This window comes from Phyllostomus hastatus, unplaced genomic scaffold (genome assembly GCF_019186645.2).
Source record: "Phyllostomus hastatus isolate PE091 unplaced genomic scaffold, TTU_PhHast_1.1 phas_scaffold_317, whole genome shotgun sequence".
NCBI lineage: Eukaryota > Metazoa > Chordata > Mammalia > Chiroptera > Phyllostomidae > Phyllostomus > Phyllostomus hastatus.
Window position 1 is genome coordinate 5,603,926 of NW_025334023.1, and position 13,973 is coordinate 5,617,898.

The 13,973-nt window shown below is 39.3% G+C and overlaps 1 protein-coding gene across 4 annotated transcripts in view; it reads right to left on the bottom strand.

The window, feature by feature from the left end:
- Positions 1-13,973, bottom strand: part of PAK1 (p21 (RAC1) activated kinase 1) — a 140,641-nt gene that overhangs the window by 44,826 nt on the left and 81,842 nt on the right. For 2 of the 4 annotated variants that reach the window (XM_045818173.1, XM_045818172.1), the window contains exons 2-3: positions 13,360-13,567; positions 76-176 (exon numbers count right to left, since the gene is read on the bottom strand). In XM_045818173.1, the coding sequence (XP_045674129.1) occupies positions 76-176; positions 13,360-13,549 (291 nt within the window). In that variant the 5' untranslated portion in view covers positions 13,550-13,567. Of the gene's footprint in view, positions 1-75; positions 177-13,359; positions 13,571-13,973 lie in introns of all 4 variants that reach the window. The other 2 variants (XM_045818171.1, XM_045818170.1) reach the window with 1 other exon arrangement.

Here is a 13,973-nt window from a genome sequence, read left to right on the forward strand (position 1 = left end):
TAGGAAGGGCTGACTCTAACAGTGCATCGCCAGAACTCTGAAAGACCAAAGGCCCTTCTGTGGTCCAAGACTTACGGTAAACTCCCCTGTGACAGCATCAAAACCAACGTGAATCGTGTGCTCAAAATCTGAAGGGAGTGAAATCTCTGGCCGTTCCTTCTCCTTCTTTTTATTTGCTGCAAGAGAAACAGGGAAATAGAAATTTAAATTTAAAAAGAAAAAAACAAACATTATTACATTTTTAGGCTTATTTAGTTCTTTGTTGAGCTGCAGGATCCTTTAAAAGCCAAAAACTGTCTACTTCACATATGTGTTTACCGAACACCGTGCTGGACTTCAATTGGAGTAGATAGATGCTCAATGCATGATTAAAGACTTAATTTTTTGTTGAACTAAAGTAAGGGAGACACAGAAAGAATATTCATCAGAGTTAATCATCCTGGTTCTACCACTAATGAGACAGTTAGTCCAGGGAAAGCCACTTCCTTTTTCTGAACCCTGGTTTCCCCCATTTGTCAAAAGAGAAAGCTCAGGTAGATGGTCTCTAAAGACACTTCCAGCCCTCACATCCTACATTCTATGAGCTTCCGTACCTGCGTCCTACTTGTTTGGTCTTTGATTGCAGTCTGCTCTAAGGCTTTCTAAATTACAGAACTTTCTATTTGGGAGTTACTTCAATAATATGAATCGCTAATATTTTATCAGGTGCTTACCAGGCAATGGTTCAAGTTCTTCATGTGTATTAATTAACTGAAGCCTCACAGAAACCCTATCAGTTAGGTACTATTATCCTTATTTTACAGATAAATAAAATGAAGCATAGAGATTCCATTACTTGCCCAAGATCACATGGTTAATAAACTGGCAGAGGCCAGGCCCAAACCCAGGCAGTGTGGCTCAGAGCCTGGGCTCTAAACCACTATGCTATGCTGCCTCCCTAGTTTAGGACCTTAAAGGATCACTAAGTGCAATTACTTATAGTCATCTCTCTCCCATTGTTACCATAGATAGTTAACTATTAATAAGAAAGGCAGCAAAGGGCATCAGACATTGTTGAGTCTAATGGACAGGCATAAGCCTGTTTGCTTCACCCAGAAGTTAAGCTTCACACTCCAGGGAAATCACAACATTGCCCCACCAAGGATTAACACCCCTCCCTTCCCACCTCTGGTGCCCAACTGTCGGTGGGAGCAGGGGGAGGTAGGCACATGCACAACAGAAGTCAAAATGGCAACCACAGAAGCCTGTCAATCTAGCCTGGGGAAAGATGGATTGGTCAGGGGGTGGACCCATCAGGATCCTACAAAAGCTTGGGAAGTTGATTGGTTATTTTGAAAAAGCTCCTGCCCTTTCCCAGGCCCAAGATAATATAATCTCGGGAAACAAAGAAGAGCTCTCTTGATGAACCATGCTCACACCCTGCACTCATACATTCTTTCTCCATACCCACGTGACCCTAGCAGCTGCAGAGCCGGCAGCTGTGCAGACTGCAAACTCAGTCTCCAGGTAGGAGCCTGGGTACAGCAATATAGCCAGGAACCAGTGCTAAGCTACTTGGATGGGGACTGAGACTGCTTAGCAGCCACCTGCAAGCTCCAAAGGACTGAGCTTTAATAGGAAACAGAAACTCTGGACACTGGCATTTGTTCTGGCCTTGCTGAAGACGTGGCTGAACTTTTTCCATGGCAGGATGGATGGAGATCAGACAAAGGGTCAGTCTTCCAACCAAATAAATAATGCTGCACCACAATCTCCCATGCATGGGTTGGTAAAAATGCTTTTCTCTCAATTCCATAAAAGATCCCCACTTTCACCAGCAACACCATCAAGGGTCTTGCATAAAGTCGATGTTCACTAAGGTCCTCCTGGCCTGGCAGAAAGTTATAGTGCTGAAGCGCCCTTGTTAGGGGTTGAATTGTGCTCCCACAAAAATCGTGTATCCTAACTCCTAGTACCTCAGAATGTGACTTTATTTGGAAATAGGGTCATTGCAGATGTAATTAGTTTTGTAATTGTATCATGCTCTAGTGTTTACAAGGCACTTTCACATATACCATAGTTCACTAGAACCTCAAAACAACGGTGTGACAAGCAGAGCAGTGATTATAGTGCCCATTTGACAGAAGAAACAGGTTCCAAGAAATTAAGTACCCTGCCCAAGGCCACAGAGCAAGTTAAAAGCAGATCTGGGACCAGAACTAAGGTTTTCAGACTCCCAGCTCTAAGGTCTTTCTCTCCTGTCATGCTGCCCCTCATGCACTGCTGCTGCCTATGATTATGTTCTCTCTCCTCTCTCCCAATGCATTCCAGTCTCCAAGTTATAAATGACTTTTTCTTCTACAGAGTTATCAAATTTATCCCCTCTTTTCCTTCTTTACTGCCACCAGCATATTTCATGCACTGTTATCTGTGGCCTGAACCATTCTAACAGTAACCCATCACCTGCATTCTGGTCCTCTCCAATGCAAACAACAATCGGGGTGATCTATAGACTTGCTATTCAAGAAGCATCAGCACCACTAGGGAGACTTTTAGAAATGCAGACTCTCAAGCACCATGATAGAGCTATCGAATCAGAAGATGAATTTTAATAAGATCCCAAATGAATCATGTGCGTATAAAACTTTAAGAATCAACACTCAGCCAACATCATACTCAATGAGCAAAAACTAAAAGTATTTCTTCTAGGATCAGGAAAAAGACAGGGATGTCTGCTTTCACCACTCTTATTCAACACAGTACTGGAAGTCCTAGCCACAGCAATCAGACAAGAAGAAATAAAAGGCATCCACCTTGGAAAGGAAAAAGTAAAACTGTCATTGTTTACAGATCACATGATACTGTACATAGAGAACCCTACAGATTCCACCAAAAAACTATTAGAACTGATAAATGATTGCAGTAAAGTAGTAGGGTACGAAATAAATATCTAGAAATCAGTTGTATTTTTTACCCCAATACTTAACTATTGGAGACAGAAACTAAGAAAACAATCCCATTTACAATTACATAAAATATATATATATACCTTGGAATAAATGTAACCAAATATGTAAAAGAACTGTACTTGGAAAATTATGTGATACTGAAGAAACTGAAGAAGATACACATAAGTGAGGGCATATACAGTACTCATGGGTAGGGAAAATTAAAATCATCAAAACGTCCATACTACCCAAAGTAACCTATAGATTTCAGTGCAGTTTCTAGTGAGATATCAATGGCATATTTCATAGAACTAGAATAAATATTCCAAAAATTTATGTGGAACCACAAAAGACCCCAAATAGCCACAGGCACTCTTGAGATAGAAGAACAAAGTTTGAAGAATCATACTACCTGATATCAAACTATACTATAAGACCCACAGTACTCAAAACAGCCTGGTACTGACATGAAAATAGATGTATAGATTAGTGGAGCAGAATGGAGAGCCCAGAAATAAACCCACATCTTTATTATGAATTAATATTTAACAAAGGAGGTAAGACCATATAATGGGCTAAAGGTGGTCTATTCAATAAATGGTCTTGGGAAAACTGGACAATGTGCAAGGAAAAAATGAAAGTAGACCACCTTCTTACACCATTTAGAAAAATAAACTCAAAATGGATTAAAGAGCCCTGGCTGGTGCAGCTCAGTGGACTGAGTGTGGGCCTAAGAACCAAAGGGTTGCCAGTTTGATTCCCAGTCAGGGCACATGCCTGGGTTGCAGGCCAGACCCCCAGTAGGGGGTGCATGAGAGGCAACCACACATTGATATTTCTCTTCCTCTCTTGCCTCTTCCCTCCCACTCACTCTAAAAATAAATAAATACTTTAAAAAAATGGATTAGACCTAAAATGTTTAAGTCATGAAACCATAAAAATCCAATAAGAAAACGTAAGCAATAAAATCTCAGACATTTCTCATAGCAATATTTTTTCTGATAATATTGACTTGAGCAAGGAAAACAAAAGAAAAAAATAAACAAATGGGACTACATCAAACTAAGCAGTTTTTGCACAGCAAAGGAAACCATCAACAAAATGAAAAGATGACCCATTGAATGGCAGAACATATTCATCAGTGATACATCCAATAAGGCGATAATGCTCAAAATTGATTTAAAAAACACAATTCAACACCAAAAAAAAAAAACCCTAAACAATCCAATTAAAAATGGGGAAAAGACCTAAATAGCCACTTTTCCAATGAGGACATACAAATGGCCAATACACATATGAAAACATGCTCAATGTCATTAATCATCAGAGAAATGCAAATTAAAATCACAATGAGATATCACCTCACACCTGTAAGAATGGTTGTCATCAATAAATCAACAAACAAGTGTTGTGAGGATGTGGAGAAAAAGGAGACCTTGTGTATTATTGGTGGGAATGCAGATTGGTGCAGCCACTGTGGAAAGCAGTATGGAGTTCCTCAAAAACTTAAAAATGGAACTGTCTTATGACGCAGCAATTCAACTTCTGGGAATGTATCTGAAAAAACCTGAAACACTAATTCGAAAGAATATATGCACCCCTATATTCATTGCCAAGTTATTTACAATAGCCAAGATTTGGAAGCAGCCCAAGTGTCCATCAGTAGAGGAGTGGATAAAAATGCTGTGGTACATTTACACAATGAAATACTACTCAGCCATTAAAAAGAAGAAGAAAATTTTATATTTTGCAACAGCATGGATGGAGATGGAGAGTACTCTGCTAAGTGAAATACGCCAGTCAGAGAAAGACAAATACCATATAATTTCACTTATATGTGGACTCTAATAAACAAAATAAAAAAAGACTCAGATATAAATATCAATCTGACAGCTCTCTGAGAGGAGGGTATTTGGGACCTTGGAGAAAAAGGTGCATAGATACAGATAACAGTATGCAGTACGGTAATTACCAGAAAGACAGGGGTGTGGGAGGAGACAGAATAGGGTGAAGTGGGGATAAATGGTGATGGAAGGGGTACTGACTTTGGATGGTGAGCACACAATTCAATATACAGATGATGTATGTATACCTGAAACCTATATCATTTTATTAACCAATGTCACCCCAATAAATTCAATAAAAATTAAAAAAATAAAAGTTTGAGAATCAAGAGAATGAGAAGACAAACCACAGACAGGGAGAAAATATTTGCAAAAGGTATATTTAATAAAGAAATATTATCCAAACTATGCAAAGAACTCCTAAAACTCAACAAGAAAACAAGATAATGAGCAAAAGACATGAATACACACATTGCCAAAGAAGATCTACAGATGGAAAAGATGCTCAACATCATATGTCCTAGGGAACTGCAAATTAAAACAATAATGAAATACCTCTCCACACCTGTTAGAATGATCAAAACTCAAAATTGGCAGGCCACATGCTGACAAGAATGCAGAGCAACAAAAACTTTCATTCACTGCTGGTGGGAATGCAAAATGGTAGTCACTTTGGAAGACAGGTTGACAGTTTCTTATAAAATTAAATATCCTCCTTCCATATAATCAAGCAAGTGCACTCCTTAGTATTTACCCAAATGAGCTGAAAACTTATTACACAAAAACTTGCACACAGATGTTTATTTCAGCTTTATTCATAATTGCTAAAACTTGGAAACAACCAAGGTGTACTTCAGTGGGTGAATGGATAAATAAACTGTGGTACATCCAGAGAATGAAATACTATTCAGCACTAAAGAGAAACCATCTATCAAGCTATGACAAGAGGAACCTTAAATACACATTACCAGGTGAAAGAAACCGCTCTTAAATGACCACAGGTTTTAGCTATGTACGCACTTGACAATTTCTCTTCCAAACAACAGCTGCTTTGAGAGATGGCAAGCTAAGGGTTTACCAGGACTGAAATTAAGCCATCATCTTTGACATAAATCCATCTGTCTTCCTCACAGCTAAGTAGAATGCATGGGACATGCTGCAAGGCTCTGGAATTGCTTTTTTTCCCTAAATTTCTTTTGATCTAGTCACTTAAAAGTCTGTTAAGAGCAATTATTTTTATGTTTTATGTTTATATGTTATTGTATTTATATTTTATTTCTATTATGTTATTAATATGCTTTATAAGATACCACCACAGGCATGGAATATCAAATACAAAAGGAATTTTGGTAATGAAGTCACACAGAGAGAGTGGCTCAGCGGATGAGTAGTCTATTGAAAAGAGCCTCCGGGGATATGAAAGCATTTAAAACATAAACACACAGGGTAATGCTGACAGTGGCTCCGCTTCCACAGGCTGCTCTTCACTCTGCAGCCTTTGCATATACCTCCCATATTCCCACCTCCAAGTTTTTGTTCACTTTCTCTGCTCTTCCTCTCATTCTGCCTGTTAAAACTTCAGCCATCTTTTAAAGTCTGGTTCAAGCCCCACTTCTTCCAAACTGAATTTCCTGATCTTTCCTCCGTCTGTGAATTCCCAAGACACAGAGTCAGCATTTAGTCATGTCCTGTCCTGTATGATTCCTTGAGGTTTTTAAGACTTACCTCCTAACTGAAGATGTAAGATTCTTTAGGACAAAATTATGGCCCAAATAATATTAATAGCTATGTTATTGTTCTTACTATTTTAAGGTTATTATTATGTGTTATTATTCTGTTGTGAACTGTTTTTTATTATTGTTATTATTATTGTTTTGAGGATCAGGTAAGGTAAAGAAAATGCATGTGCTTTGTGAGCTAAAGTTATCCTTGTAAGCTGAGTTCCCTTTGACGTAAGAAGGTATCAGAGACATCTCTATTGCAACCTCATGAGATACCTAGGTCAGAACTGCCCAACTAAATTGCCCCTAGATTCCTGACTCCCCAAAACTGTGAGATAATAAATGTTTGTTGCTTTATGGTGCTTAAAAAGTAGAAAGGAAAGAAGAGGAATCATCCTGATTTCCTGTAACTAGAGATCACAGGCTTGAGGACTTAAGAAGTGAAAAACAAGCTTACAAGCTCACACCTCCTGACTTTAACTGTATCTTTGGCCTAGTCCATTCGGCCTTCTGAGAACGTGGGAAATGAGGCTGACACCACAAAATCCCATATTGCTGTACAGCTATCCAAATTTCAGCACAAGTCACTGGCCTGATTTTTTTTTTTTGGATTTATTTTTAAGAAGCACCTCTCATTGGTTCAGCTGAGCTAATCTGAGCTCAACGCAGTAAAATGCTCCAGACTTGGAGAGAGAAACACTGACGTAGTCCAGTTTTAAAATTAACTTTGCTAAATGCTTCCCAAGCTCAGAGAATTCCACTTTGGTTGTGAAAATGCAGCCAGAAAGATTCCAAACAAAAGGCTACAGGACTAACTAGCATAAACCAAAGGCTCCAGATCCTAACCACAGGAACCAGGCTTCCCCACGTGGAATTCTGCAGCTCAGCTCCACCTATCACAGGCCCTCGATGACAGCTTCTTCCAATCACTTACGCGTTCCCCCAGGCACACACCGAAGCCATCTGTGCTGGAGGTCAGCGTTAGGGAATGCCCACAGACATTCTCCCCTCCGCCATCTCAAGCTCAGTCACCACCACAGCCCACAGGGAACTCTACTCCCAGATCTCCTTAGAAACCTAAAGCTATCCCTCTGGAAATTCTGGATCCAAAAGCCTGGGTAAAACCCAGGCATTCGTATTTTTTAAAAGCACCACGAGTGAGTCAGATGACATCTGGGTTGAGAACAACTAACAGAGATAGTGTGCTAAGATGTAACGAATACTTTAAGAAGCTTGGTTCCACACTCATCCCTGCCACTTTCCAGCTGCGAGACCTCAAACAATTTACTTTTTTCTAACCCTCTGTCTCTGCAACTGAAAATGAGTTGTTGTCGGTATCACATAAAACAAGAAATGAGGTTTTTAATAAAAAACAACAACACTTTATATTTGTGCAGTGTTTCATACAGGGGTGTCCAACCTGCGGTATGTGGCCCAGGATGGCTATGAATGCCGCCCAACACAAAATCGTAAACTTACTTAAAACCCTTTTTTTTTTTTTGCTCATCAGTTTCGTGAGTGTTTGTGTGTTTAATGTGTGGCCCAAGACAACTCTTCTTCTTCCAGTGTGGCCCAGAAATGCCAAAAGGTTGGACACTTTCTTTTATATCCACTACATCAAATGACAAAAGCCTACCAACCATATGGGGTAGATGAAAATTATTTTTACCATGTTACAGATATGGATACTGGGATCAAAATAAATAGGTAAGAGGGAAAAATGGCAGAGTTATTAGTAAATGTCAGAGGTAGTGTCCGTGGTGAGAACAGAACCAGGTGTTAGACCAGTGGAGGTAGATTCGACCTCAGTTCAGCAACCTCAGTACTTAAGTCCTGGCTAAGAAAGAATTCACAGCCAAGACTCAAACTATAAAAAAAGTTTATTTAGGAAGTCACGGAAGTATAAGAAGTGAGTGGTAGAAGAAATGGGCTCAGGAAACAAGTTACAGAGGCAAAAGAAGGGCCCTTGGAACTTAGGAGAGAGAAAGGTAAAGGTAACGTGCATGGGGGGAAAGGAGATGGGGAAAGGAAAAGCACAGGTGTGCTCCCAGGAGGGAGAGTGCCCTGAGTCCTCTTGGCCTAAGAGCTTTCAAGGGTGGAGATTTTAGGAGCCGTCCCAGGGAAGGATCTCCAGCTCAATAGAATATTCATCAGCTTTCCAGGTGTGTCCTTTCAGGGTTCTGGTCTCCACTAACTGGTCGGTGCCAGAGCAGGGGGTCATTAGTCAGCACAGCTGGTCCTGATGTCAGCTGTGGCATTGCTTGTGTGGTTCTGCTGTTTTTCTGGGCCTGGAGCTAAAACACAACTGAAGCTGAGATGTATTTGATTCAGGTTAGAACCTCATTGTCCTGGGAGCTTAGTGCTTAAAGGCCACTCTCTGGCCCCCTAGCTCTTCCCCCTTAGAGGGGGAAGGTCAGGGGAGGATCTGAACTGCATGACCAAATATGAAAAGTCAGGGGGGTTAAAACACATGACCAGCGATATGCTAGAGAAAGAAAGGCTACCCTAGGAGCAAGGTCCTTGTTTTCCCAGTTTTCCCCACTGCTGGGCACCTGAGACTCCCCCACCACCACCCTGTGACCTTCTGTACCTGGCCCATCGTCCTTGCTCTGCTCAGGTCTGTGTAGCTGCCTACCACAGTAGGACTCAATCTAGGTCATCTAAGTCCTGTTCTAGACCATTGCTTTAGGCAGCTGGTACAGAATCTCAAATACTTTATAAAGGGCATAAATAACACTTTGGTGACTGCCAATATGGTTGCGTATCCTGCCAGGACTGAGTTAAACACAACGCAGCAGGTCAACAAATGCTGATTGGCTGAAAGGCAATATCAACATGCACAAAATCAGGCAGAATAAAAGCTCCAAAAAAAGAGAAAAAAAAACTCACTTTAAAAAATTTTTCATTTTGATGTACACAAGAATCATAGCCCTCCAAGTATTTTAAACCTATGTGCTCAGGACATGTATGGAAAAACCTATACCCACAGCATGAAAGAAAGCTTACTAAATCATTTCACAAGAACTTTTGGTGACTCTATGCTTTCTACCTCTGTGCTTTGAATTTATAGAGACACAGATTTGATATTGAGGTAAGAGATTTATTTTCAGACCAGATTTGGTCTGAAAGGTTACTAAGGTTACTCAGCAAGGATTTCCAGAAGAACCTCAGGGGCTACAGCTTTATAGCAGATTCAAGTACTTTACAATGGACTGGATTCTTTTCACCTACATACATAACTTGATCCAACTTCATCTTCATAATATCTCATTTATCTTATTACAGGACTTTAAAGGTATAAGAGACTATATTTGTCCACTGCAATTGATTCTAAATTTGTAGATGAAGACACTGAAATGTACAGAGAAGTAACTGACCCAACAGGCAGCCACTTTATGGGAGAACCAAGCCCTCCAGACCCCCACCTCCCTATCTAGTATGTAAGATCATTCCTTCAGTTCCCAATGGTGTCTGAAGGTCATGCTTCATCTGCTGTTCCAGGCAGCAATCTTTTCTTTTTAAAGAGTTTTACTGACATACAATTCATATACCATACAATTCACCTATATAGTGTACAATTCAGTGGCTTTTAGTATATTGAGAGAGCCTGGCAAACATCCCCACAATCAATTTTAGAACATTTTCATTACCCCAAAAGGAAAACTCATACCACTTAGTCAGAGCTTCCTGATCCCATCTGCTTCCCCCAAAGTTCTAGGCAACCATTCATCTACTTCTTGCCCATGGATTTGCCTATTCTGAACATTTCATATAAAAGGAATCATAAAATACATGGTCCCTTGTGACTGCCTTCTTTCACTGACACTGTTGTCAAGGTTCACCCATGTCATAGCATGGATCAGGACTCCACTTCTTTTTGTTACCAAATAATATTTCTCTGTATGGATGGATACATGATATTTTATTTATCCGTTCATCAGTTGATGGATATTTAGGTATGTTTCTACTTTTTGGCTATTATGAATAATGCTACTACAGACATTCATGTACAAGTTTTTGTGTGGCCATGTTTTCATTCCTGTGTTACAGGGTAACTCTGTTTAACCTTTTGAGGAGCTGCCAGACTCTTCCACAGCTGGTCACACCATTCAAAATTCCCACCAGCAGTGTACGAGGGTTCCAATTTCTCCACATCTTTGTCAACACTTGTTATTATCTTTTTACTATTGCCATCCTAGTGGGTGTGAAGTAATCTCTCCTTGTGCTTCTGATTTGCATTTCCTTAATGGTTAATGATTATGAGCATCTTTTCATGGGCTTATTGACCATTTGCATTTCTTCTTTGGAAAGGTATCTATGCAGATCCTTTGCCCATTTTTAAATTAAGTTGTCTTTTTAATGTTCAATTGTAATAGCTCCTGATATATTTTTGAGACAAGTCCCTTATCAGATATATAATTTGGGAAAATTTCCCCCCATTCTGTGGGTTATCTTTTTACTTTCTTCATGGTATCCTTTGAAGAACAAGTTTTTAAATGATGAGGCCTACTGGTCAGGAATTTTATCTTCCTAGTTTGGCAGCAAGAGAATTCCAACCTTTTAATTTTTAATTTAAAAGTCCTTTTCATGACATGTAGAAACTTGGACTGAAGGCCTACTTATTTATAAAGATCTTATAACAATTATGGTTGATAAAAGCGTAATATTAAAATTAAGCACACACCTAAATTGAGGGATGAAGTGGCCATATATGTGGCAGAAAGTTCCAGTGCAGGGTAACAAACACCACCTACATCATAGCCCCTGTACCTAGGAAATTGGCATCTACTACTACATAAATGAATTAGTCAAAAAATACAAGTTAGGCAACTTACCATCTCTCTTCTACCTAAACCTGAAAAGAGCTCACAATGATCGCAGAGTAGGGGAAAGGACAAACACACAAAGACAGAAGCCCGGCGCACTCACTAAAGGGCTCAACAGTTCCCATTTCAAGCACTCACCAATCATTTCCTATTTGTCAGATCACTGCTTACTGGACATCTCTACATCAAGACATTTCAAATGCAAAGTGTCTGAAATTATCTTTTCACCTCAAATGCAAAGTGTTTACAGTCATAATCTTTCCTGCTCTCCAGCCACCGACCCTCTGGACTTGTTCCTCTTCCTGGGTTCTCTATTTGGTTAATGATGCCATCACCTACCATCTTCCCCAATCTGTAGTTAGGCAGTTACTGTATTATTCCATGTACAATGTGCACTTTTTTGCCTAAATTTTTGAGGAAAAAAAAAGGATGCGCATCATACATAGTTAGTACTAATTCTGTATCTACATGTCTTTAAATTCTTTTATTTATGCTTATCGTTAAAAGTGTTAAATCAACCCCGGCTGGCATACATAGCTCAGTGGATTGAGCGCAGGCTGCGAACCAAAGTGTCGCAGGTTCGATTCCCAGTCAGAGTACATGCCTGGGTTGCAGGCCATGACCCCCAGCAACTGCACATTGATGTTTCTCTCTGTCTTTTTCTCCCTCCCTTCTCTCTCTAAAAAATAAATAAATAAAATCTTTAAAAAAAAATTAAAAAGAAAGGTGTTAAATCTAGAAAGCACTAACGATCTGTATGCAAAATAATACCCTGGAATATGATAATTGGTTTTGTTTCTAAATATAAATAAATAAATAATTGAATTAAAAACTTAAAATGAAAGATTTTTTTCCTGACTGGGTCAAAAACACAGGTGCACATTATATACGGCAAAATACAGTATACTTTTCTGCAACGTAAAATATTTTCTGCAATTTATCACTGTGGTTGTTACATTTGGCCTACTGTTTCAGAATCCCAATTCTGATTTTGTCTGTCATGTAATCTATTAGCCATGCATCCCACCTTCAAGAAACAAGAGAAAGGAAACTAAAATTTACCTTCTGTGCAGAAGGTAATTTATTAGGAACTTTGCATGTAACCTTCACACAACAACCATGTAAGATACTATCCCAGTTTTGGAGATAGGAATCCCAATCTTTCCTAGATATAGAAAACTAAAAGTCAAAGGAGTTAACTGACATACCTCAAGTCAGAGAGCTGGTAAGTAAAGAATCCAGGATTTGAACCAGATCCATCTAAATCAGAAGCTCATGATAACTATTTATAAGCAGAAAGCCAATTTCTTCAACATATCAGTACAACCGAGAATTTTTACTTCATAGCAACAGGCACTTAAATAAATATTTGGGGGAGGGGCTGTCAAACAAAAGTCATTTATTCATGTGGGCACCCAAACCTCTATTTCACTGTCTTATCCATGGGCTTTTGGTGACTTTATCAAATACACTGTTAAAATCCTGATTGTTCTAGAAGTTTTATCAATAAAAAGGAAATTAGCCCACCTAGTACGACTTATTCTTAGTGAACTCATGCTGAGTTCTGCTTCCTTTCCTCAGCTATTACTTTCTCTTCTTATTGATATTTAATCCCCAAATCTGGATGTGAACTCAGGACATATGAATAAAGAAGAAGTAATCAAGAATCTGGAAAAAATGCATTCCAAATAAAACTACTTTGGAAAAAAGCATTTCCAAATGAAGACATGTCAATATTTATTACATTTTGAGAATTCATAAACAGTTTAAGAACTTAAAAAGTAAATAAACAAACAGATTGTCCAAGGCTCGCAAGTGCATGATTATTTTCTTAGAATTTTGCTCAGAATAATTAATAGAATTTAAAAATAGGTCCATTTTTCAAGTGACTTCAGCCACCTTAGGAAAGAAACAAGAGACATATTTAACAGGGGGAAAAGGTATTAAAGGAAAATTAAGTTAAGGAAATAACAGACCTTTCATCCAGGTTACAAAAAAGAAGTGAGTATTCAAATGATGAGAAAGAAATGAAATACTGTACTTTTATCGCCAGGTAAGATGGATCTGTAAAATCGGTCCTTCTTTTTCTTCTCCTCTGGATTCGGAGGCAGAGGTTTGGAACCATGGTTTAGGGTTCCAGCATCTTTGCTACCAGCTCCAATCATAGTGCTGGTGTTTCTCATGGGAGGGGCTGGGGGTTTGTCTTGAACGTCCAGGCCGTTATTTGACATGGTCACCACCACCAGCAGCTACTGGAATCAGAAAAAAGAGCATAACACTTTTATTATTTTTGAGCAAAAAGAAATACATGTTGAAAAGTTTAAAAGAATCCAAATTATACGATCCGTCCTCCAGGGCCCAGTTCAAGCCCTGCCGCTGCATACCATGACCACCATCGTCATAATCAGTCAACGACTCTGCAAGACACAGCACCTACTCTGTGCCCAACTCACCAGACTCTTGCTTTTCTCCGCAATCCCCCATCTACGGCATTGGATGGCACAGAAAACCGTGATGATGTAGTTGAAGAAACAGAAATTTGGCCCAGCTAAACTATGCATCCCAGGGCCACTTACTAGCTTTAGAAAAATTCCTTAATCATTGGGTGTCATTTATTCATTCACATGATGATTAAATAAAACTGCTAACAGCATT